The sequence below is a fragment of the Callospermophilus lateralis genome, chromosome 19, assembly GCF_048772815.1.
Source record: "Callospermophilus lateralis isolate mCalLat2 chromosome 19, mCalLat2.hap1, whole genome shotgun sequence".
In the NCBI taxonomy this organism is placed as follows: domain Eukaryota; kingdom Metazoa; phylum Chordata; class Mammalia; order Rodentia; family Sciuridae; genus Callospermophilus; species Callospermophilus lateralis.
The window spans coordinates 10,929,410-10,954,768 of NC_135323.1; the positions used below are offsets into that span (position 1 = coordinate 10,929,410).

The following is a 25,359-nucleotide window of genomic DNA, read 5'->3' on the forward strand; positions in this document are numbered from 1 at the left end:
AATTACCAATATCACAAATGAAAAGCATTTATGACTGCAGATTTTGCAAACATTACAAGAATAAGTAAATGCACAGGTAAAGTTTAAGGTTATAAGCAGCCTTTTCACAAATTCAATGCTGAATGATCACCTTGAAAGAATTGTATCCACATCTTTGATAGTTATCTGTTTGGCACAATCAAAAGCTATGCTTTTTGAAAGTATGATTTAATATAAGCACACTCATACTTAGAACTGATGTGAAGCCGAGATCTTCCCCTACCACAGCAAATCATCCTCAATGCACTCCTAAGTCAGCACATAGGGAATTTACACAGCTATTTCAATTTGGCATGCTTTACAAAATAACTTCGACCTCTTCTAAAGTGTCTTTATCTATTTCTGTTTTTAAAAAAATTTTCATGCAGTATTCACAGTGTACTCTAATCTCAAAATGAACCAAAAAGCCTTATTTTTCTCAAACCATTCCTATAAAAATTATAGGGAGAGGTGATATCCTCTAAAGGGCACTCAAAACAATGTCCAAAACTGAGTAAGATAAGAAGGTATGATATTTGAAACACCACTGGGCTCTTCTCTCACTGAGCAAAACTACATTAGAAATATAAAAATCCTATATGAACAAGCTTTCAGCCATTATGGGTGATTTCTTGATGACTTTGAGAGCAATTCTCAAATGGTGAGGATCAGTGATCTTCTCCGTGTACTGAGTCCCATACTGGCCACACACTGCACCATCTGATCAGCCAAAGGGGAAGAAAGCTCAGCACAAGGCTTGTGTGTGGGGCATCATTTATCTGAACACCCCAAAGCCAGGAATCTTTATCTCCACAGCTGCAGCAAACAAAAAAGCAACAGGAATCAAACCAAATGGTGTTCGACAGAAGGGTTTTAAATAGTTCAATAGTAAGGTTTCCTATAAGAAGAGACCTTTCATATTCAAGAAGTTGGAAAATGGCTTTAGAAGTCTTGATTAGGATTAGTAATGCCAAGAAAAAAAGACAGGTGTCAGTTACAAAGGAACTACTTGAATACAAATAAAAAACAGTTTGTATCAGAGCCAAAGAAGCCATTATGAACCGCTATATAAATAGGCACTTAATGATTTTTTTCAATGTTCCATTATTGATCTAACAGTCCTCTGTTTCCGTTGAAATGAGTAAGTAATTTGTTTAAGATAACATTAATAGGATCTGCAGCACATTAGGTACCCTGGGTCCCTCTCATCATCAGAATGAAAAACAAATTTCACACTTTCAATAAAATATCTGCATAGTTTCAAAAATCACAGCAAAAGACCAGGGACATTAGATCCATCGAGTGCAAAAAAGCATTTCTAAGTCATAATTCCACAAATATCACTCATTTGTATCAATAAATATTACATATTTACTTACTAATGCAAGATATAATCGCTTTAAGCACTACAAACACAAAGGTGAGTTCTAAGAGAGATGGTCCCTGCTTCATCTGTTAAAAATGATGAAATAAGGTAGAAAGAATGCTATGCAAGCAGAGGGAATGGGATCTGACCCCTACAAAGGCACAGAGAAAACATCCAAAAGAAATGATGTTTAACTTGAGACAAGTGCGGGAAACAGGGCATAGCCCTGTGCTGTAGGAAGCCAGGACTTGAGTAAAAGATGTCTCTGTCAAAGCAAACTATGGTCAAAGGCACAGCATGTGCAAATTGCCAGGTACTCTGTTACGAGTTGTCTTTTGTGCAGGAAAAGAGAAGTAGTAGAAAATTAAACTTCGATAGCAATCTGAATATAGCAAAATATAACAGTCATCCACTTCTTAATCTACTAATAAAAGAGGTAAAAGGTCCCAATTACATCTGGGTCCATTCTCGACACTGCACATTTAAACACGTTTATTACTTGTGCCACAGCTTGAACAAGAAGGACGCTATGCTGTCCTTCTTGTGTTGCAGGGAGGCAACACAACCAAGCAATCAGTCAAACACAACAGAGTGGTCCGGTGGCTTGGATGATTCTGATGTGTAGCTCCCTGACATAAGTTATCACTGAATAAAATATTTAGCTTAAAAACTACTGTTCGAAGACTCTTCCAATAATAAGTAAGGGAGTCATCATTATTCAGTAAATATGGTATAACAGGAAAATGAAAAGGAACCCTGACATTCCAACACCTAAATAAGGAATCATGCTTAGATTTTCAAATAAATACCAAGTAGTGTCCTACAGATAACAAAGTATTTTTGCAGTCTCATCCTTACTGTTCACAGAAGGAAAGCCAAGCAGATATTCTAATAATCACCCACCGTTTGTCAGGCACTGAGGTGGAGTACCAGGCTCTTTGCCAGGAACTTAACATCATGATCTCATTTCACCCTCACACCTATCCTGCAAAGGAACTACTCCCCCCCACCCACCGCGGTACTTACAGATACAGAACCTAAGACTTAGGGGTTCCTGTAACTTCCACAAGAACACATACAGACAAGCAACTGGTCCCCAGGTCAGATCCCAAAGTCTACACATCTCCTTCCCTCCCCACTGCATGGCTTCAGTGTCACTGGAGTGTGACCAGCAAGGGAGCTGGAGCACAGACACTGAGCAGAGGAGATGGGAACAGGCTTCAGGTCCAGGAGTCCTAGCTCAGTTCTCTTTCAACCACACTGAAGCTCACTACAACCCTCGTCTTGGGGTATCTGCCCATCATTTGAAGGCATCTTTAGCTTTCTAATAAGTTGATCCCTTTGCACTGGGTTCTCTCTAAACCATCTTTCTAAAGATAGTGGTGGCACAAATCACAGAAACACATCTAAGCAAAAAATCAAAACATTTAACAAGCAACACAATTCACACCCTGCATCCAACACTATCTTCAGGTGCCATGTGTTCCTGAAATAAATCTCACAGTGAAATCTGCTATTTAAAAACTATAATAATAAAAAATAAATAAATAAAAATAAAAAACAAAAAACTATAATAAAGCCTCAAAACTGTGCCAAGCTTTATACAAATAATCTCATGTAATCCTCATAATGACTCTAACAAGACTATACTATTGACCTCAGTTCACAGAGATAAGCACAAGTTTATCAAGGTTAAGTAACAAGCCCAAGGTCACACAATTACAGGTGGTGAAGCAGTGTGATTCCAGAGCATATGCTTCTCACCTCTACAACACAGGCTGTGTTCATGGGATGGTCAATAGTCAAAAAAAAAAATATATATATATTCTCATCCAAATTTGTATGTTCATAGAAGTGTTTCATACATAATTACTCAAGAGTTACATTATCAAAATTATATAATCTTAATGTATGGCTCTTTGTTAAAGAAAAGAAACAGGCATCTCACTTAAAAACGTTCTCACCTTTTAGATTATTAAACACTTTGTTAAATAAAGAAATATCACTTAAAATTTTCACACCTTTTAAATTACGAAGCTTGAAATCTATTTGAACACGTAGCTGAATGACAAATATTTTTTCAACATCTTACTCAATAGCTTTTCAATTGAGGGTGCACTCACACTTTACTTCATACACAAAACAGATGCCCAAACACTCACCAATGGGCACTTGTTCAGGCTGACTGAGAGAGACGAAAGCTGATGTGTCATCAATCCAGGATATCTGAATGCTACCTGTTAACATTAAATTGAAAGTAAAGTGAGAACTTCACCATTTAGAGAACTCTCAGATATACTTTGTAGATCTGATGTTTATAGAGAGATGTTGTTAAAACTAGATTTAAAAAAAAACTATCATCAAAAATTCCAGGGGACTGGGGTTGTAGCTCAGTGGTAGAGCACCTGCCTGACACATGTGAGGCCCTGGGTTCACCTGGGTTTGATCCTCAGCCCCACATAAAAATAATGAATAAAAATAAATTTTAAAAAGATTGTTTTAAAAAATCTCAGCACTACAGAGTTAGCCTGCTTAAAACTTCAATCCACTATAGTAGTTTTTCTGTTAAAATTTTAAGAGAAACAAGCAGCTTTTAGAAATTTCTCTTAAAAGGAAAAGAAAGATCCGTCTGGATTGACTCCTAGGTCACATCATCATTTAGTCCAGGGTTGGAGACCTTTTTTCCCTCTCAAGATCACTAACAGAACTCAAAGATCATCCATGTTCAAAACCACATCTGTTTCTTTCTCGAGATTGCTATGGTTTGAACACTGTGGTTGTCCTACTCATTAAACTCATGCTCAAGTTTAATCCCCACTATTAAGAGGGTGGAAATTTGTAATCCCAGTGATTTGGGAAGCTGAAACAGGAGGCTCACAATTTGAGGCCAATCTGAGCAATTCTGTGAAATAGTTTAAAATTAAAAAAAAAAAAAAAATGGGGGAGGGGGCGCTATAGTTCATTAGTATTAGTAGATTGCTTGCCTAGGGGGTTATAGCCCCAGCACCACAAAAAAAAAAAAAAAAAAAAAAAAGAGAGAGAGAGAGAGAGAAAAGAGAGGGGTTGAAATAATCTGACTTTGGTGTTCAGATGGGGACTTTGAGAAGTGATTAGAATTAGATGCAGCCATTAAGGATGAAGCCCTCATGAAGGAATTCAGTGGCTTCATGATCAGAGGAAGACACACACATACTCACCTGTCCCTTGCCTGTGACGCCCTACAATGCTTCAGAATTCTGTCAGTAAGAAGGCCATCACCAGATGTGGACCCTTGACCTTGTAACTCCAACACTCTGACCAAAACAAACCTCCTTTATTTAAAACTCACCTGTCTATTGTGTTACTGGCAAACAGAAAACAGACTAATATAGACACAAACTTTGAAACTGAAGAACAGGAAACATAAAAATGAGTCAAAACACATCACTGTAATAAGAAAAAAATCAATACTGAAAAGAATAAGAGACAGAATGGAGGCCAAAATAAATAAGGAGCCTAAGAGAAAAAGCCAAGTCAGACCAACAGAGGGAAAAGCAGAAGCAAAGAGCTACCTTGAGTGACACATACAGGCTGAGAGGCAAAAAAAAAAAAAAGGCCTCACACAACAGGACAGAATGGAGGAGAGGGGAGCAGAAAAGCAGGGTCCAGGTGGCTGGAGAAAATAGAAGGAAAAGGCAGAGACCTGGCGGCTCCATACAGTGCTCTTGAAAAAAATGCAGAGGACTGGACTTTACAAAATGGGTGAAGTCACCAAACTCTAGCAACGGAAACATGTTTTCATTCCTACTAAAATTTCTGATAGGGGCTGAGGTTATAAGTCAGTGGCAGAGCACTTGCCTAGCAAGTGAGGCACTGGGATCCATCCTCAACACCACAAACAAATAAATAAATTAAATTAAAGCAAAAAATTTTTTTTCTGACAGCTAGGAATTCTTAAAAAGTGTTTTGTTTTAACCACCAAAAGAAACAAAACAAAAAACCCAAAAACCTCACTTTTAGCCACAGAGTAAGGCACAACACTGACTTGAGCAATTAGAAAAAAAAAACAGGTGTTGTTATTTGGTTACTCTCTACCCTGTGTGTGAGTTATCTTTACACCGGTAACAATAGTGAACTTCTATTGAGTGAACTCACATGGTTTGGATGTGAGGTGTTGCCCCAAAGCTCCTCTGTGTTAATGAAGGAATGTTCGGAGGTAAAGTGACTGGATTGTGACAGCTGCAACTTAATGAGTCCATCCTAGTCTGAATGGACTGCAGGCTGGACATGACCAGAGGAGGTGGGTCGCTGGTGGGGTGCCCTCGAAGGGTTATTCTTCCCTGAGCCCCTGCCTCCTCCTCTCTCTGCTTCCTGATCCCACCATGAGCTGAGCAGCTTTCCTGCACTTCCTCCATGATCTGCTGCCTCACCTTGGGCACAGAACGATGGAGTCAGCCAACTATGGACTGAGATCTCTGAATCCATGAACCCCAAGTAAACTTTTCTATTTCTCAGTTGTTCTTTGTTGGGTATTTTGGTCGCAGCGATGCAAGGCTGACTAACACAGTAGTTACTATATGCCACACCTGTTGTAAATGCCTTCTAATGATTAGCTCATTTGATCCCAGTGACATGCGAATGAAAAAGGCATTATTATTATTTTTAAACAATTTTTTTATCTTTATTTTGTTTTATTTATTTTTATGTGGTGCTGAGGATCGAACCCAGGGTCTCTCACATGCAAGGCGAGCTCTCTATCACTGAGCCACAACCCCAGCCCCTATTATTAATTATCATTATTATTATTATCATTATATCATAATCATCATCAATGAGAAAACAAAGAGTACTTGTCCAAAGTCACACAGCTAATTTTTTTTGTAATTAAACTGAAAAAAATCCTACTTGGAGCATTTTACTTAATTTAGTCAATTAAAGTTTCACAACATACAAATAAGAACTTGAGATGTGAATCAACAAAAGCTTCCAAAAGAAATGAGCCTTGAAATTCAACTGCATTTTTAATCTGTATTTAAATTAAAAGGCAACTAGGATTTCAGAGAATATCTAGACTACCTTCAAAGAGCAGGGTAATTTTCCAGAAGAGATGCCTTTTACATATTTTTCAAAAAATAAAGTATGTAAAGTTTTAAAGTTTTCTTATTTGTTTTTACTTGTAAGAGGTAATATGGGGCTGGGATCATGGCTCAGTGGTAGAATGCTCACCTAGCATGTGTAAGGCCCTGGGTTCAATCCTCAGCACCACATATAAATAAAGGTATTGTGTGCAACTACAACTAAAAAAAAAAAAGAGAGAGAGAGAGAGAGAGAGAGGTAATATATGCTTGCTTTAGAAAATACAGAAAAGCATAGAAGAAAAAATAAAGTGTTCAGTGGTGATCACATGGTGGTATCAAGATTTCTATACATAGTTTTTTTTAAAAATAGTGTCAGCTATACAGGAATTCTATTTGTATAGCTTTTTACTCTAAGGATTAAAATGTAAACAACTTACCATCTTTAATATTTGAAACATATTTTTTAAATGTCTGCATACTATCCTTGAGGAAATGCATCAACAGTTACCAGTCTTACTTTCTTAGCTTTTTGCAGCTCTCATTTTATCTAAGACTTTTTTTCTAAATATTCATTTTTTTTCAGTTTTAGGTGGACACCATATCTTTATTTTACATTTATGTGGCTGAGGATAGAATCCAGTGCCTTGTGCATGGTAGGCGAGCACTCTACCACTGAGCCACAACTCCAGCCCTTATCTACGATTTCCATAGAGGATGATAGCTTAAATAACTTAACTTCTTAAGATAAAGAGGCATGGCTTACAATCAGAACAGTCTTTACAAACTAACCAGAAGACTACTCGAATTAACTTAATCACATGACCTGGTAAAAAGAAAAGACCTGCCCTCCTCATAGATAACCCATATCTTGGTCAGCTCAGGCAACCAAATTAGAATTCCTGTACAGCTGACACTATTTTTAAAAAACTATGTATGGAAATCTTGATACCACCATGTGATCACCACTGAACGCTTTATTTTTCCTTCTATGTTTTTCTGTACTTTCTAAAGCAAGCATATTTTACCTCTTATAAGTAAAAACAAATAAGAAAACCTTAGAACTCTACATACTTTATTTTTGAAAAATATGTGAAAGGCATCTTTCTGAGTTGGTTGCTTTAATTATAATCTCAAACAGAGACTGCCTGACCTTATGAAACAAACATTCTCTCTGAATTTAATCTTCAGAATTATTTACTCTCTACCTACATTTGTGTTCTCTGGTCAGTAGTACTGGCAGTCATAAAAATGGTGCCTTGTAGATCCTACTGGATCCTAATGGAAAGTGAATGCTATTAATCCACAATCATATTTGCACATATTAATCTCTCATATCATCAGATTAATATTAGCACAGCATATTAGCTCCTCAGATCATATTAGCACAAAAAAAATTTCCATGAGTGAAATTAAAATCTTGTGAATTTACATTCTTTCATGCCCAAGATAAAACTATCTATCTACCTCTGACCACCTACACCGAAAGAATAGCAAGATCCTGAGACGTGCATCTGCACTGTGTTTCACTTACCAAAGGCACTGAAAAGCTGGTAAAGGTCACTGGTTTTCCATTCTTTGGGGAATGTCACATGGAGAACATGATCGCGTTTAGGTTGTACTACAAGACAAATACATGATTAAAGATTGATAGTTGAAAAGTGATCAAGTAAACCAGGGATTCTCTGATGAAGAAAGTGGAACTGCTATGAATGCCTCATAATTTCCAAATAACTCCTAAAGTATGCTTAGCTTTGGCAGGACATTGCTGTCACAAGCTAGACCAATACAGCCCACTACAATTTGATGACCAACTCTATGCAGAACTATCTCCTTTTTTCAAGAAGTTTTTTTTTTTTTTTTTTTTTTTTTAAAGAGAGAGAGAGAGAGGGAGAGAGAAAGAGAGAGAATTTTATTATTTATTTTTTTTTAGTTCTCGGCAGACACAACATCTTTGTTTGTATGTGGTGCTGAGGATCAAACCCGGGCCGCATGCATGCCAGGCGAGCGCGCTACCACTTGAGCCACATCCCTAGCCCCTTTTCAAGAAGTTTTTGTGGAGATATTGGAAAGGGGAGGAAAGGCGACTCTGTTCTAGAAGTTTCCCCCTCCTTTTAATCTAGCTGTCCACATGTTCATTTAGTTTTTTAAAAATAATAATGTACTGTCCCAACTAAATGAACTGATCACTTTTAAGCAGAGGCAGTGTTGAGACAGGACACTTTGTTCTAATCCCAGACCTATCACTTCACCTGTGCACTCTGGCCACTCCTGGCTATGAACCAGGGTGATGAAATTTAGCTTACAGAACTGCTGTGAGACTAGCAGGCTAACATGGAGGTCAGCACAATGGCAGAGTGATGAAATATCATCACAACGATATTAGCACCAAGTACATTCATCCATGAATTAAAGCAAATAAACTAAGACTAGGAAAAAAAGCAATGGGCTGGTACAGTGGCGTGCACCTATAATCCCAATGATTTTGACGCAGGAGAATCTAAAGTTCAAAGCCAGCTTCAGCAACTTAGTGAGACACTCAGCAACTTAGAGGGGACCTGTCTCAAAATTTAAAATTTAAAAAAAAAAAAAATGGACTGGAGATGTAGGTTGGTGGTAAAATGCTCTTAGGTTCAAAAAAAAGGGCAAATAGAATAAAAGAGAAAAGCAAAAGAAAAGTAGCAGCAATTACCCCTTCAACCAGATTGGATTTTTGAGGTGTTTTTTTAATTTCTTTTTTTTTTTTTCCTGGTGCAGGGGATGGAACCCAGGGTGTCACACACACTAAGCTACACCCTCAAGTCTTTATAACAGTTTTTAAAAGGCCACCTACCCCATTAACCCACTACATTTAAACATATACCTACTCAAGTAATTGGAAAACAGAAATTTTAAAAGTTATTGACACAGATAGCATAACTTAAAATCTATTATAAATATTTATAAGAAATGACAAAACTAGAATTCTAAGGGAAAATGAAATAATGAAGCAAAGATTTTCTTTAAAAAAATCAACTCATGCATAAACTATAAAATGTAAATAAGAGATGACCCCCAGGGTCCCATTAACTTAAGCACACTGTTCATATCAACCACAAAATCACTGCCCATGTTTAAACGAAAAAAGCTCTTCCTTTAGTAATATATTTCCTGTTCCTTCTTCAGACCACACACGTAAGTGCATAGAAACAATGAGAAAATTAAAATTAACTCACAGTCTGGTCCTTCCAGGTTTAGATAGGGGATATCCATGACCCTCATAAGAAACAATCTATAAAGAGAAGATAAAAATAGGTAATGAACTACTTTCTTAAGAAAAAGCATAGAAGCATCTATTAAATGTCTTAGTAGAAGCCCTTGATTATATTGTTCTGTTTCTAAAATAATTTTTAGAAACCTTAAAATTCAATTCAGAGATTCTCTCTTCCCTTGGGTTAAACTTAATCATAAATAGGACAAACAAGCCAGGTGCAGGGGGCACGCCTGTAATTCCAGTGACCCGAGTGGCTGAGGCAGGGAGATCTCAAGTTGCAGGGCAGCCTCAGCAACTTAGCGAGACCCTTTCTAAAGTAAAAAATAAAAAGGGCTTGGCACGCAGCTCAGCGGTAAGGCACCCTAGGTTCAATTCCCAGTGCCAAAAATAAATAAGTAGGGAAAACACCAATGAACTGCAGTATTCCAAACCTATAACAGTTTCTGGCACTCTGTTGTTGCTCAGTAAGTATCAGTTTAAATGAGTGAAATTAGTCAACAAAAGGCTAAAAGAAAGCTCTGTACAGAGCTGGCTTGTTAGTTCAGAGAAACAGCAAGAAAACAAATATAAAACATCTTACCAACTCATGAATACCTGTTCCTACAAATTATAAAGGCAACACTCATAAATGGTGTTTGTGAGCTGAGAACAGAATGATAGCATCAATTTCTTTTCTTTTTCTCTTTTAATGAAATTCAAAAGTCACTGGATACATACTAATCTTCTCTGGGTAAACCGCAGAGTCTGAAGTAAGTGAACGTCTCAAAAGCCCACATCATTATTATCATTTAGAACATAATAAAAGTTCAAAGCAAAACAATTCTTGTAAAGAAAACTATCATAGTAATACAAACCATAGCAGTCTGTTTATGTATATCTTCCAAAATGGATACAAAGGCACTTTAAAAAGAATACTTGTTAATTACAACTTTCTATAATATCATTCAATTTCTCTATTTGCAAGATTATGGACATTTGGCTGTATGTGAGATGATTTTCACAAGTTTTACTTGAATAACCATACATTGTGTGTTTCTGGTAGAGACTACATTATACAGCAAATTAAAAAGGCAACCCAAGTACCCAACAGCAATTAGTCTGGCTTCACTGCACTGCAATTAAGGCACATTATTACCAGGCATTCAAAAGCCAAGCAGGGTATGATCTAGTTTACAAATGGAACCATCAGCATGAACAACACTTTTCTGTTGATATCAGAAAAAAAGTGTCAGAGTAGTTCGTGGTTTGAGAGCTTCTATGGCCTATAATTTAATAAACCAAATCCAATGGCCAAGAAACCAAATTTATTTTTAGTTCACTAATTTAAGCTAAAGTGTACCATTCTGCTTTTGTAAGTTGTTTTGTCCAATTTAATCAACACTATTTACAATGTCAGAAAACAATAAGATACATAAAGTACCTAACAGAGAAGGTTCTCAATGAGATATGCAGCTGTCATTATTATAGCCCACCAGGACCTGGGAAGTTATGCCTAAGTTAGGAGTCTCAATAATTTTATGCTTCATATAATTTCCAATTCTTCAATTAGCAAATTTAGAGATAGTTCCGAAATTCTAAAACTAAAAACAAGAAAAAATAAATTTTAAAAATTTATTTTAAACATCATATAATGAAGGCTCAGTGGTAGGGCACTTCCACAGCACGCTTGAGGCCCTGGTCTGGTCCCCAGCACCACACACACACAAAGTTAATGAAACTTATCTAGCACCTAAAAATAATTTTTAAAATTTACCCTGATTTCAAGAGAAGAATAAATGTTTAACCAACAAGGTATTCATTGTTACGCTATTCAATACACAAGTAATCAAAATCAACTTCAATAATATGCAAGGTCAGTAAGTTGCAGTTTAAATTTTCAACATAATAAATAATCAAAAAACTACAAAAAAGGAAAACAACTATGAAAACCTCAACAACACACAAATAACTCAGGGTACAATTTAAAGTTTTTAAAAAGCACAAAACTAGGGGCTGGGTTATGTCTCAGTGGTTGCCTGGCATGTGTGAGGCACTGGGTTCACTTCTCAGCACCACATACAAATGAATAAAATAAAAGTGCATCAACATTTAAAAAATAATTTTAAAGCACAAAACTAAAAGGAAGAAAAAGAAAACAACATACACACACACACACACACACACACACACAAATTTCATTTACTACTTTTTATTCTTTTTTTCTTTAGAGGGATTGAACCCAGAGGTGCTCCACCACTGAACTACATACCCAGCCCTTTTTGTTTTTTGAGACAGGGTCTTGCTAAGTTGACCAGGCTGGCCTTGAACTTAAAACCCTACTGCCCCAGTCTCCTGGGTAGTGGGGATTACATGAGTGCACCACTTCCCAACTCATTTGCTACTATTGATTTTTTAAAGAAAATTAAGGCTACCAGAACTGAGGAAGTTACTACAGATGTTCTCAGAAAAAGCCTACTGAAAATGCCATTTGAATTAATCCTGTGTATCCTGTGCACTATCTCATCTGGTTTTAAGAGAGAATAATACAAAGTTAAACCACAAGCTTGAGTCTGCAATTATACATATATACATACATATATACATATATATATACATATACATATATATATATACACACTTTTTTTTTGTACTGGCAACTGCAACCAGGGGTTCTTTACCACTGAGCTACATCCCCAGTCCTTTTTATTTTTCTTTTTGAGACAAGGTCTTGCTAAATTACTGAGGCTGGCCTCAATCTTGAGATCCTCTTGCCTCAGACTCCCAAATCACTGGGGTCACAGGCATGCATCACCATGCCTGGCTTTTTGTTTGTTTGTTTTACTTCTAAAGTTCATGGGACCTCAATAATGAATTCTAAAAACCCACTTTCCTACAAATACAACTACAGACTACCCTTGAAAGGGGGCTTCTCTAGTTTCTCTCACCGTGAAAATGCTTAAAAAAATTTTCTGAGTGATCTTTTGTCAAGCAATATACATGTAGGCTATTTGTCCTGTAATAGTTCCTATAAATTTTAAATAGGATCTCTGATTTAAATAAAAATTCATTCTCAGGTAACATAACCAAAATATCTTTTCAAAAAGTTTAGTTAATCCTACCCTGTGGTGTTTATTTTCTCAATACTTTAGACAGAAACCCCTTTCCAGTGAATTATTAATAGCACTTCTCAGTCTCCCCCATGACTCGAACTTCATGTCTGGGTTTTGGGGAGAAATGCACAGCCCCAGCCCCTGGAATAACACAGAAACCAACTCTTAGTGTGACTTGGCAGACTGCAGCAATGGAAAGAGCCATGCAATTGTGAAACTGACTCTAAAACTGTAGCTGGGCGTCTGCGGAACTGAACCAAAGTAAACTTCCCCAGCACCCTCCCACCTCCTCCTGCCATGCTGCAAGCAAGCATCGCTGTGGTGCCATCACTGCCCTTTGGAAGGAACATTAAAACCTTTCAAGCAAGCATCCCTCATCCAAACTACTGTCAAAGAGCCTGCACTGACTCTGGAATGATTTGATAAAAGTATTTTATCAAACATGGAATGAGAACTCAACAGTTTTCATCTTAATGTAAGAGGAGATGCACTGGGCAGGCAGAAAGGCTGATAACACACAGTAGGTGCTCCTTCACAGTGAACCTTACCAAGAACACTTTCCTGGAAGGCCGTTCATCTGCAAACATCAAAAAGATCCTCACACCAACATGTGCAGGAAACACTATTTCTATTTTCCTGCAGATTCAATAATATAGTCATGACACTCAATCAAGAGTGTGAGGGAGTACTGCTACATTCCTGAAAGCTTTCTGATGAAATACCATTTTCCTGCCTAACCTCTAAAGGTTATTTGACTCCACTGAAGACTAAAATTAAAATTCCCATTTGATACAGAGGCCAATTTTACATCAGAATTCTATCCTCAGACACCATGCAACAAAGCTTACATTCTAGATGCCAGAAAGCAAACACTGTGGAATCTGTCAGGTTTTCTCTGCAGTACTGTGGATTAAATTCCTGACCTTGGGCATGCTACGAAGGTATTCTATCACTAAGCTACACCCCAGCCCTTTTTATTTTCTGACATGATCTTGCTGAATTGTCCAGGTTAGCCTCAAACTTGTGATCGTACTGCCTCAGCCTCCCAAATCACTGAGATTACATGCATGTACCATGGTCTGGCTCAAATTTGTCATTTTTAAAAAACATTCTAAGAGTGTACTACTGGCAACACTAGATATTATGATTTGCAGATGAGTTTGAAAAGATTCAAGGGTAAAGCATCACATACTTCAGGGGCTCTTGCTTAGCATGCTGGATAACTTCAGCTCTGTCTCTTAGTAGGTCACACAATACCATTACTTCCAAAGAATCACCTCATCTCTGTTATCGATATGCTACATGGCACTCACAGAAAGTGACCCTCCAAACTCTTTTGCAACCAGAGCAGTATGACACTGTGTCTCAGACGATCTAAGAATGCTCACTAGGCATTGAAAATTTTCAATTCGGATGTAGAACTTCTCAGGATAAGCTTGAACCATTATTAAAATGTGGTTCCCCAACAGCAATAGTATCACCTGGTCACTTATTAGAGATGCACATTCCCAGGTCTCATTCAAGAGTTACTGACTCAAACTCTGGTCTGAGAAATACTATTTAACATGAAAAATATGTTCAATGCTGTACTGTTAATTACCATTGGATTCTGCAGACAGCTGCATAATGACTTGTACTGACTTCTCCAAAATAATTTGCCTTAATAGTTTGTTTATATTAAATGATTTTGTCTTAGAAAAGCAAAAAAAAAAAAAAACAATTAAAACAAATAACAAGGACAACCTCAAAATCCAGGAAGCAGTAACACAAGGCTTTACCACTCCCTAAAACCAGGAGGTCACACGGTGACAAGCAATTAGATTCTCTGCAAGAGATAATCTGGGGCAAATTATTGCTGACAGCTGTCATTCTCGTTTTGAAGAAGCAAAAAAATAAAAATAAAAAAATAAAGATAACTCAAATGACTCCTGACATCTCATTAGCAAAATTAGAACTTCCTTCTGTGAATTGGCTACGAATTAAGATTTAGCCACCAATGCAGCAGCAATGAAAAGTGGCAAACCAACACATGTAATACAAAGAATCAAATACTTGTGACCCTTGACATAATTCTCCAACCTTCCCAACAAGCTTCAACACACGGAAACCGCACAACACACTTGACTGCTCTAAGGAGTATACTCAGATCAAAAGTTATTCTCTGATGACACAAGAGCTTGCCTTGGACTATGGCTTATCTGAACCATTCCCTAGTTGTCCAGTAAATACAAAAAAGATTGCAAAATAATATCAGTATTAACCCATTTTATGCAGCCATGCTCAAAAAACAAAACCATGAATGTGATAATCAAAAATGCATGCAAGAAGTCCTGAAGGTTACTCACACTCTGCATGCAGAATTAAATCTCTGGGAGCTGAAGAGCACTAGGTTGTTCAAAATGCTGCATTACCAAATCTACACTCTAAATCACTGATTTTATTCAGAAATGAAAGAAAATATTTAATGTCCTCTTGAAGCAGCAGGCTTTCCAGTACAGCAACTGAAGGCAGAGGAAGACTATGAATGAAAGAGGTGTGCTGATGGCCATATTAAAAAGTAGTTCACAAGCTGAGCACCTGTATGTGGTCCCAGCTACGTGGGAGGTTGAAGCAGGAGGATCTGCTTGAGCCCAGGCGTTCAAGGCCAGCCAGGGCAACAAAGCAAGGCTTTATCTCTTCAAAAACAAAAACCAGTCCTGCCAAGCACTGGAGAGAATGCCACGTGTGGAAGGGCAAACTGACAAGAGGCCCAACTGCCCAGGGACAAGTGTGAGATGCAGATCCACTTGACAGGGCAGGGACGGCTGTCTGAATGATACTGACCACTAGTTTTAATGTCCTTTGAACTCTTCATTATACACACACACACACACACACACACACACACACACACACATATACTTTTAAAATATATATATTTTTTCTAGTTGTTGATGCACCTTTATTTTACTTATTTGGATACAGTGCTGAGAATCAAACCCAGTGCCTCACACACGCTAGGCAAGTGCTCTACCACTGAGCCACAACCCCAGCCCTCATTATATATCTTTAAGTTACAATTTTACATGACTAGTATAATCTTAATTGGTAAATGAGGAACACTAGCTGGGCTTGGTGGTGAATGGCTGTAGTCCCAGCTACTCAGGAAGTTGAGGCAGGAGGATCACTTGAGATTATGCATTTGAGACCAGCCCAGGCAACACAGCAAAAACAATCTCAAAATAAATGAAATATAAGGCAAATGAGGAACACTGATCTCAAATGAAATAGACACTGAGAATAGTAGGATATACACTAAAATGACAGCATTTTTTTCTTTTTGGCTGAGGAATTGAGTGGACATTTTGTGTTTTAATGTGGAAAATAATTTTTTTAAGTACCAATTTCATGACTAAAATGATAATACTTACCACTGCCTGTTCTGCCTTATGTGACCCTCTGATGTCTGGAGGACAGGCAGGGAAGCAGGGGTCCCTTTACACGAGGAATACAGTGGCAGGTTTTTCCATGTTCAGTGGCCTGCCCTTGGCCACCAGGATGGGAGGCGAGGGGGATGGAGTAGGATGCAGACCCCAGCTCCCACCCTAGCCCTATGCAAGTGGGTGCTGCCTTCTCCCTTCTCTCTACTAGGAACTCTCCATATCTCTAGCTTTTAATCTGAACTGTTTTCCAAAGCCTCCAGGTAAAAGATGAGCCCCGAGTCTAGCAGGAGTGGCAGGGACAAGGATGCTCATCTGAATAACCACCTACACTCCTAGGGTATACAAATGAAGCAAGAGCTCAGGACAAAAGCGAAGATCCCAGAAACATTCTTTTTTAATGTTCTAAGGACTCATTAAATTACAGCTTCATGTGATGGCACAGAGCCCAGACAGAAGAGGGGAGGCTGCAGTCTGGGAAAAGGATGAGGGTAGAGTGAATTTTCAAGGCAATGGGAACAACAGGCTGTGCAGAGAGCCACGTGGTCACATATTGAAGGACAACCTTGTCCTATCTGCAGTGCAAAAGAGGTGCTGGCTGGGCACTGGGCTTCCCCATCACAACTGCCCCCACACCAGGGTCACCATCGGGAAAACTAGGGAATCAGTGCGGCTAAGGGGTGAGAGAGACTCAGGGGGTCTCTCGACATAGTCTTATTTTATGTAACGTCAGATGTGTACACATGATCACAGGTTTGAATAATTTAGAAACACTTCTAATGTCATGACATGTCTTAATGAAGCACAGTGTTTCTTCTGGTCTTTCTCCATATCAAAAGCAAGACCCTGAAGTTCTCAATTTCTTTTTTCTTCCTCGTAAAAACAGTATTTCACTCCCCAAGTAAAAACTTGCTTTTGTCATCAGGTATAGTGATGCATGCCTATGATCCCAGCTCTGTGGGAGTCTGAGGCAGGAGATTCACAAATTTGAGCCCAGCTTGGGCAACTTAGCAAGACCCTGTCTCAAAATCTTTAAAAAAAAAAAGTAAAAAGGACTGGTAATATAGCTCAGTGGCAAAGCACCTGCCTAGAATGCACGAGGCCCTGGATTCAATTCTGAGTGACAGGAAAAAAAGGTTTTTCTTGCTTTTGTTCATCCACTTTCTACTTCTATCAAGACTATACTCCTGTTTTATCTTAAAAATGAAGAGGTCTCCATGTAAAACTGTGCCCTCTCATACTGCTGAAGACTGGGATACAGAAATGCTGGCAATCTAATCCCAACACAATTTGAGTAATGAATCAATATGCTGCTCACCCTAATCCCAAACCTTCCAATAGAGAATAGAAACCTTCCCTGGCTACTGGCTCTACTATACTTGCAAAGAGTCTTGGTGTTTCTTCTAGGGCACAGCAGTAAAAGTACTTCAAAAGAAACTCGTATGCAAGGGCTCATCATTATACATATTTATATGCTATAAAAAAAACTAATTTTACCTTCAGGGTAGGAAGCATGCAAACACCTCTTATAAAATAAGCTCATTTATTTTGCTCACTGGAACTCCTGTGCAGAGTAAGGATAACCACTGGCCAAGAGAATCACTGTAGCATCACTTATTTTAATTTCACTCAGGTGGGGGGGGATACAATTTTCAACCCAGCCATTTGCTGTTTTGACAAATAGAGCATTACCCAACATTTGTCCAGAAGCCAGCTTGCATCCTTTCTTACACAGAATCAGCACCAGGAACAAGGGTAGGGGAAAAAAAGAAAAGAAAGAAAACTAACAAACAGCCCATTGGAACCATCTCCATCAAATGAGCCATATCAAATTACATCAAATAAAAATGTTAAATGAAGCAGTATATAAAGGTAGCATCTACAGGGCCTGTAAACCACGAGCTGTTAAATATCAGATAGAGGAGACCAGCCCCACACAACCTGATGGTCAAATTCAACATCTTTTAGAATTACCACTGAAGCCAAAGACAGAAGAAAAGGAAATCTTCCAGAGAGATTAATACTGTCTTACAAGAAAGGACACAACCTATGGTAGCACTGCCTCTTCCAGAGCCTGTGTGCTGTGGCAGAAGAACACAGTCTCAGCAAGGACAGACCTGGGTTGTCCCTGACTCTGCCACTCCTGGGGCCCTAGGAAGATGTCTCTGCTTTGAAATGCAGACAGCATCCCCTGCCTGTGAAGGCTGTGTCAGAAATTACAGTCAGTGCAGGTGACAGATTCTGCATAGTGGAAGGTGATCAATGGCTAAGCTACTACATTTCTTAAGAGAACATCACTAATGCTTGACTGTTACAAATTAAAAGCTAAATAACCTTGAAAATAACCATGGCCCAACTTCTCCCTGTCGGGACCAATGCAAGGCTAGGAATGCCTAAGAATGCCAACCCCACCATTAATGTGCCTACAATGGGCTGAAAGGTGGCCTCCAAAAACACACACCCATGTTCCAATCCTCTGAACCTATGAACATAGTCTTACTTGGAAGAGAAGTCTTAGTAGATGTTATTAAATTAAATGAACATTAAATACCATCACAAGTGTCCTTTTAAGAGAAACAAAAGAAGACAGGACACACACAGGAGAAGGTGGCAGAGCAACCCCAAGTAGAGGAGCACTGAGGAAAGCCAGCATCCACCAGAAGTGAGAGGGGGCCTCGGGGGTGGGGAGAGCAGCTCTGCTGATAGCTTAATTTGGAGCTCTGGTTTCCAGATTGTGAGAGAATAAACCTCTGCTGTTTTAAGCCACTGAGTTTGCAGTAATTTGTTACACTGGCCACAGGACACTAAATAACACCCTACTATGGAAAAGGCAAGCTGCTTAAATACATTCAGGGGTAGACTAATTTCTTGCCACCTCAACAAACGACTTTTTTAGTATAATGATAAACAAGGTTAGCCAGAGGGAAATTCATTTTAAAGTAGACAGAACAAATATTGGACTATAAGAGCTCAGACAAAGACAGCCCCAGAGTGCCCGCAGGACTAGCTTATCAAATGGAGGGTACTGGGGGTGCCCTGAAGGTTTCTTAGGAAAGCAGTCTTCTGATGAAGTCACAGAAGGTGCTTACCTGGTAAATCTTTCAGCAGTCAAAAGAGTGCAGAAGAGGAGCCAGGATGCACAGCACAGGGATAAAGTACTCGCTTGGCATGTGTGAGGCCCTGCAGTCGATCCTAGCACCACATACACACAAAAGACTACAAGGCAGAAATGAGATATGGGGTTGTAGACCTGGGGTAAACAATTCCTTCCCTAAAAAGTCCCAGAATAAGCACCAGAGTCCAGTCTTGAAAACCTGATCTAAGGCACAAGAATTCACTGTCCCAACATTCCCTGAGTTTTTTCCCTTTATGAAAATCAGAGTACTAACAACTTCCACCACAGCAACCAAATCAAGTCTATTCTTAAATATTCTTTTTATCTGAGTAGACTGGGGAATGGGAAGTGACATGAACATGACTGAGGCAAAAGACAAGGCTTTGGTTCAGGTATGCAAGGATAAAACACACCTGTGTACTAGAGGAAAATGCATTTGGTGAACTAGAGAGAAACTGGCTTCAGGCCTTCTGGACCTAGGGCTACTGTCAGCATCTGTGCTGTGACACCTAACTCCAAAATTTGCACAATCTGGAAAGGCTCAAAACAGCCCCCATTTTTATTAAAAAGCTCATATCCCAAGCTCCTTATGATGAAAAAGTACCTCAGCAGCCCCAGGCCTACATCTAGTAGCTCACAGTTAGCCATGCTCCCTCCAGCAGGTTCCAGATCCACTTGAGATGAAAGCTGGGGGCGGAAGTCATCAGATTTTAAAAGGCTAGGGTAAGAGTCCCCTGTGTTCCTCCTGTGCTAGCAAAGCAATAAACCTCCTTTTTCCTTTTTCTCAAAACCGTGTCCTTGTTGTTGGGTTGGTATCAGAACAAGTACTGAGCTTTTGGCAACAAATTTGGCACCCCAGATGGGACCCAAGAGCAGCGCCCACTCCAGCTTTCTTGGGCAGGCCTGGCTTTCCAAGGAACCCCACTTCCATGCTGAGGATTCATGGTGGTGGCGAAATTGTTGAGAGTCAACTGCAGGAGAGTTAGTAGGCGGGTGAGTTTGCCTCGGGTTGAACCAGAGGAACTGTTTCCTGTGAGTAAAGGGAGGGACTGAGTGACCATCCTAGCAGCTGCTGAAACTCCCTTTTGCTTCTGGGAACTCCCGCCTTCTCTCCCTGAACAGTAGGGTTGCTCTATCATGGTCCACCTTGAGAAAAAGGAAAGTGAACTCAGGAAAGTCATGATAACTTTAGTTATCTGTATGATCCCTGCCCTATGTGTGCCTTGTCCAGTCGCCTACCATCTGCCACTGTGGACCTCTGGACTGCTTTGATGCTAAATGTCCTGAGCTGTCCATGCTCCACCTGACAGAGAACAAAGACTTTGGGTCACTTCCCGCAACTTTGCCCCCTTTCAGCAGGAAGCAGTTTGGAGATGTCATCACCCATTTTTCCATAGAAATGGAATGTAGAAATGGACAGTGGGGAAATGTAACAGTGTCCATTTTATGCTTTGAGTATTATTAACCCTTGCTGGCCACTACAACTGATTTTTAAATGAACATGTTTCTTTCTCTTCCTCTCTCCCTGCTCCTCTCTAATCACGCCCCTTCCCTAATCTCAGGGGAAATAAGATTCCCTTTCTTCCCCATCCTAGGCAAATTTATCTGTCCCTGAGCACACACCCACCATAGGAACGAAGTAATCCAGACTTTGGGGATGGCACCAGAAGATCTCAGAAATCACTAGCTACCAAAATTAACAAGTGAATTACAATTCTTGACAAAGAACACATGGAATGTAGCCTTTGAGTCACCTCTTTAAAAGCCCCCTTTTGCCCTTGATGAGCAGAATCACAGCCTTTGGGACAGGAATCTCCTATGTTTCTCCTTTGCTAGCAAAGTAATAAACTTTCTTTTTCCTTTATCTCAAAAAAAAGAAAATAGTGTTACCCCTTTATTCAAGCATCGTCAATATAAAATTGAAGAGTAATGATTTCCAAGCTCTTGGGAGAGCTGCCAGTAGGCAGAAGGACCCCACCTCTGTTAATCAGCCCATCCTGCCTGCCCATCAGGGGCTCTGGCATCACCAGGGGTTCCTGAAAGGGCTGCAAACAGCCACCTGCTTCCCTCTACAGCCCCCTAACTCACAAGGCCTCGCCAACAACAGGCTTAACCCTGTGAGTGCGCCTGGCACACAGGGCAGGTGTCTTCTCCTCATTCACAGCCCAATTCTGCAACAAATTCTTTTAAATTATGATAAATTAGGGAGCTCAAGATATAGCTTGGCGGTAGAGTGTGTGCTTAGCATGAGTGAAGCCCTGGGTACAACCCCCTACACCAAAAAAATAAATAACAACAAAAAAGCAAGAAAAAAAGACAATTATGAAAAGTTTTAAGAGAACTTCTTAACTGCCATTCCTTATAAAAGGCACTTTATTGACATCGTATACTGGCACCGCTTGCTCCTGTCCATGTGGAGGGACTGCCCTCTGAGGGTACTCCACTAAGTACATACTACCCACCTGGTTTCCCACACTGCCCATAATATAAGGAAAGACTAGATTCACAGCATTTTCCTGAAGTTAACCATGGACTTAACAGATATCTACAGAACATTTAATCCAACAAAATCAGAATATGCTTTCCTCTGCTGGGCATGGTGGTACACACCTGTAATCCCAGTGGCTTGGGAGTCTGAGGTAGGAAGATTATGAGTTCAAAATCTGCCTCAGCAAGTTAATGAGGTCCTGAGCAATTCAACAAGACTGTCTCAAAAAATATATAAAAAGGGCTGGGGATGTGGATCAATGATTAAGTGCCCTTGAGTTCAACTCTCTATATCAAAAAAAAAAAAAAAAAGAAAAAAGAAAAGAGAAAGAAAGAAAAGAAAACCCCAGTTTGCTGCCAAATTTGACTGCTTTGCAGCAGGCTTTACTTCAGGTTTCATGGGCTTCCTCTCCCTCTCCAGCAATGCTCTGTATGCACATCCACAACCTCCCACAAATTTCTGCATTGGAGTCATTGGAATAACAGAACTTTTCTGAAGGCTCCACATCAAAACACTCCTGCTTCCATTATACTTTAATCTGAACCAACTTCATCTGAATTTCATAAGCAAACATTCAAGAGCAAGAACAAGCAAAATTAGACAGTTTAAATAAATGTTGTTATTCGTTGCTGCTGAGCTCCAAGTTTATGACCATACTGGTTACAACCTTTTCTTCTATATCATTAAACTAAAAACACATGCCCACGTCACACACAGTTTTTCAGTGCTAAGAATCCAGCCAGGGCCTCGCACATGCTAGGCAAGTGCCCTACTACTGTACTACACACCAGCCCTGAGTACTAGTACTTTTTTCAATCCCCTAGAATGTTAAATCCTCTTCTATTTATAATTATTTTTTAACTAACACATAAAAATCGCATACATTTATGATGTACAACATGATGTTCTGAAATATGTTTACACTGTGGAAGAGCTAGAGCAAGCTAATTACACATGCATTACTTCACATACATTTTTCTTGTGGTGAGAACCCTTAAAATCTACTCTTTCAGCAATTTTCAAGTTGACAATATATGGCTATTAATTACAGTCACAGTGATAAACAACAGACTCTTGACTTACTCTTGATGAAATTCTATATCCTTTGACCAACATCTTATCTTCCCAGTCCTCCTTGCCCTCTCCTCACCCCCCACATTTTCAGAAAAGAAAACACTGGACATCATCTGAGTTCTAGAATATCAAGTCCTTTCATGTCTCATGCAATCCTGCAGCCTCCATGGAAGGTGAATAGTTTTATCTTTCTTTTACAAAGGAAGAAGCAATTTATCTAAGAGAATTCTGCTTCTGGCTATGTCTCCTCCACAGCAAGAAAGAACATAAAACAGTGTCATCCCAGGGAGACCAAGACCCCACGTGGACTCCTGCTTCGAGAACAGGCAGAACCCTCTAGAGGAAACTACAGGCATGCACCTTTTTCTTTAAAATTCCCTCTCTCACAGCAAATAGCCAAAATAAAAAGATGTGCTCATTTCCTTCTTCTTTCTAAAAACTGAGGTAGATGGAAAGCAGTCTTCCCAAAAACCTTCATAAAAGATTATCTACAAGGGAGTTCAAAGTGTCTTGTACAGATGACTGTTAATAAAACATAAGGCTAAAGTCGGACTTTGTGCTTTTTGTGGTACAACAAAAAGTAAAAGCAGAGAATATTTTTAACTTTTCAGCCTAAAAGGATTTGATCAAAGGATCTTCTCTAAAGCTGGTTTTCCATGCATCAACTGAAACTGACCAAGGTTATAAAAGAAGGTTATAAAATCATTTCTCCATCAGAGAGTCTGCAATATAAACAAATAAGGCACTCCATGAGCTGGTCATTAGCAGTGAGCAGGAAACAGCCATCCTCCAATTCTCATCCTGATGCCAACAAAGCAAGGAGACCCATGGGAGGTACCTAGGCCAAGAAAGGACACAATGGCACTATGCAAAACTCCTTATGGAACATTATTCTAGCGAGTGTGCCTTAGAAAACACTTATATTGGGCTGGGGTAGTGGCTCAGTGGTACAGCGCTTGCCTCACATGTGTGAGGCACTGGGTTCAATCCTCAGCACCACATATAAATAAATGAATAAAATAAAAGGTCCATCAACTTCAAAAATATTAAAAGGACAATGCTTATATTGGATTGGGGCTTACTGACAGCACAAAAAGCCTGGGTACCATTCTCAACATAAAACAAAACACCACCTTATGTTACAGTTGATGTTTGCATACTGCATACAGCTGTCTTGGGATTTTCTCAATAGCTGACTCAATTCAGCTTCCCCCAAAGGCATAACTGATGCCCTAAGTGCTAATTTTGGAATAATGTAGAGGCAGGCAGAATGGAACGTTCCTGCAGTCCCACATACCTGGGAGACTGAGGCAGGAGAATCACTTGAGTTGGAGGCCAGTCTGGGCAACACAGTGAGACTTCATGGGGGGCGGGGGATGACACCATATAGGCTGGGAGTGTAGCTTAATAGAGAGCACACGCTCAGCATATGCAAGCCCTAGGTTTAAGTCCTAGCACACCCTCCCCCCAGCTTAAAAAAAAAAAAAAATAGCTAGAGTTTATTTCCCCTTATGGTTTACTTTTAACACACAAATCTGATCAGAACAAAACAAAATACATATACAGGCATTTAATAGTCATCTAAATTTATGTTAGAATTATGCATGTTTTGGTATTTTTTTCTAATTTTACATTTAGAAAGGCCTGGTGTTGAAAGAGATTAACCTTCTGGAAAAAAAATTTGCATTTTTTTCCTTAAAATTATCAGCTTGAGATATGCTGGGGGCAAATGCTGAATGTTTTTATAAAGAGGTAATCTTGACAAATGGTAAAAATCCATATTTAATGCCATAAGCTGTACCTGCAAGTAAATAAAATGAGGTCAACACTAAGTAAGTAGAGATATCAAAAGAAGCAACAGCTTTCTCTACTTTCTAAGTGTATTAAGAATGGATGATGGGGCTGGGGATGTGGCTCAAGTGGTAGTGCGCTCGCCTGTCATGCGTGCGACCCAGGTTCGATCCTCAGCACCACATACAAACAAAGATGTTGTGTCCGCCAATAGCTAAATAAATAAATAAATATTTAAAAAAAAAAAAAAATGGATGATGGCACTTTACTAAGTTATTCCAAGACAAAATAGTAAAGTTGTTTTTCTAGGTTGTTCAAAACATTACATAGTTCTTGATATATCATATTTCACACTTTGATTCAAGTGGGATATGAGCTCCCATTTTTACCCCATAGTAAAGTTGTTTTTCATTTCAAATCCTGCTGGAATTTTTTCCCTTCAAAGATAAAGTATTCTTTTTTTATAGATAAAAAAAATAAAACTTTAAAAATAATCAAGTTTGGCAGGAACTTTTAGTGCAAAATCACAGGAGGACTCCTGAATCTCATCCTGTATTCAATGATTTTGGATATGTATCTAGATCTTAGAAAAAAAAATCTGAATAGAGATGTCCCACTTTAAAATGAAGTTATATATATAGGGCAGAAGGTGTAACTCAGTGGTAGAGTGCTTGCTTAATATTTAAGAAGTG

General features: G+C 39.1%; 1 protein-coding gene across 1 annotated transcript in view; it reads right to left on the minus strand.

The window, feature by feature from the left end:
* The window catches only part of Parn (poly(A)-specific ribonuclease), a 140,934-nt gene that overhangs the window by 70,553 nt on the left and 45,022 nt on the right, over positions 1-25,359 (minus strand). The window contains exons 19-21 of the mRNA XM_076839752.2: positions 9,654-9,709; positions 7,973-8,059; positions 3,547-3,621 (exon numbers count right to left, since the gene is read on the minus strand). Coding sequence (XP_076695867.1) covers positions 3,547-3,621; positions 7,973-8,059; positions 9,654-9,709 — 218 coding nt within the window. The remainder of the gene's footprint in view (positions 1-3,546; positions 3,622-7,972; positions 8,060-9,653; positions 9,710-25,359) is intronic.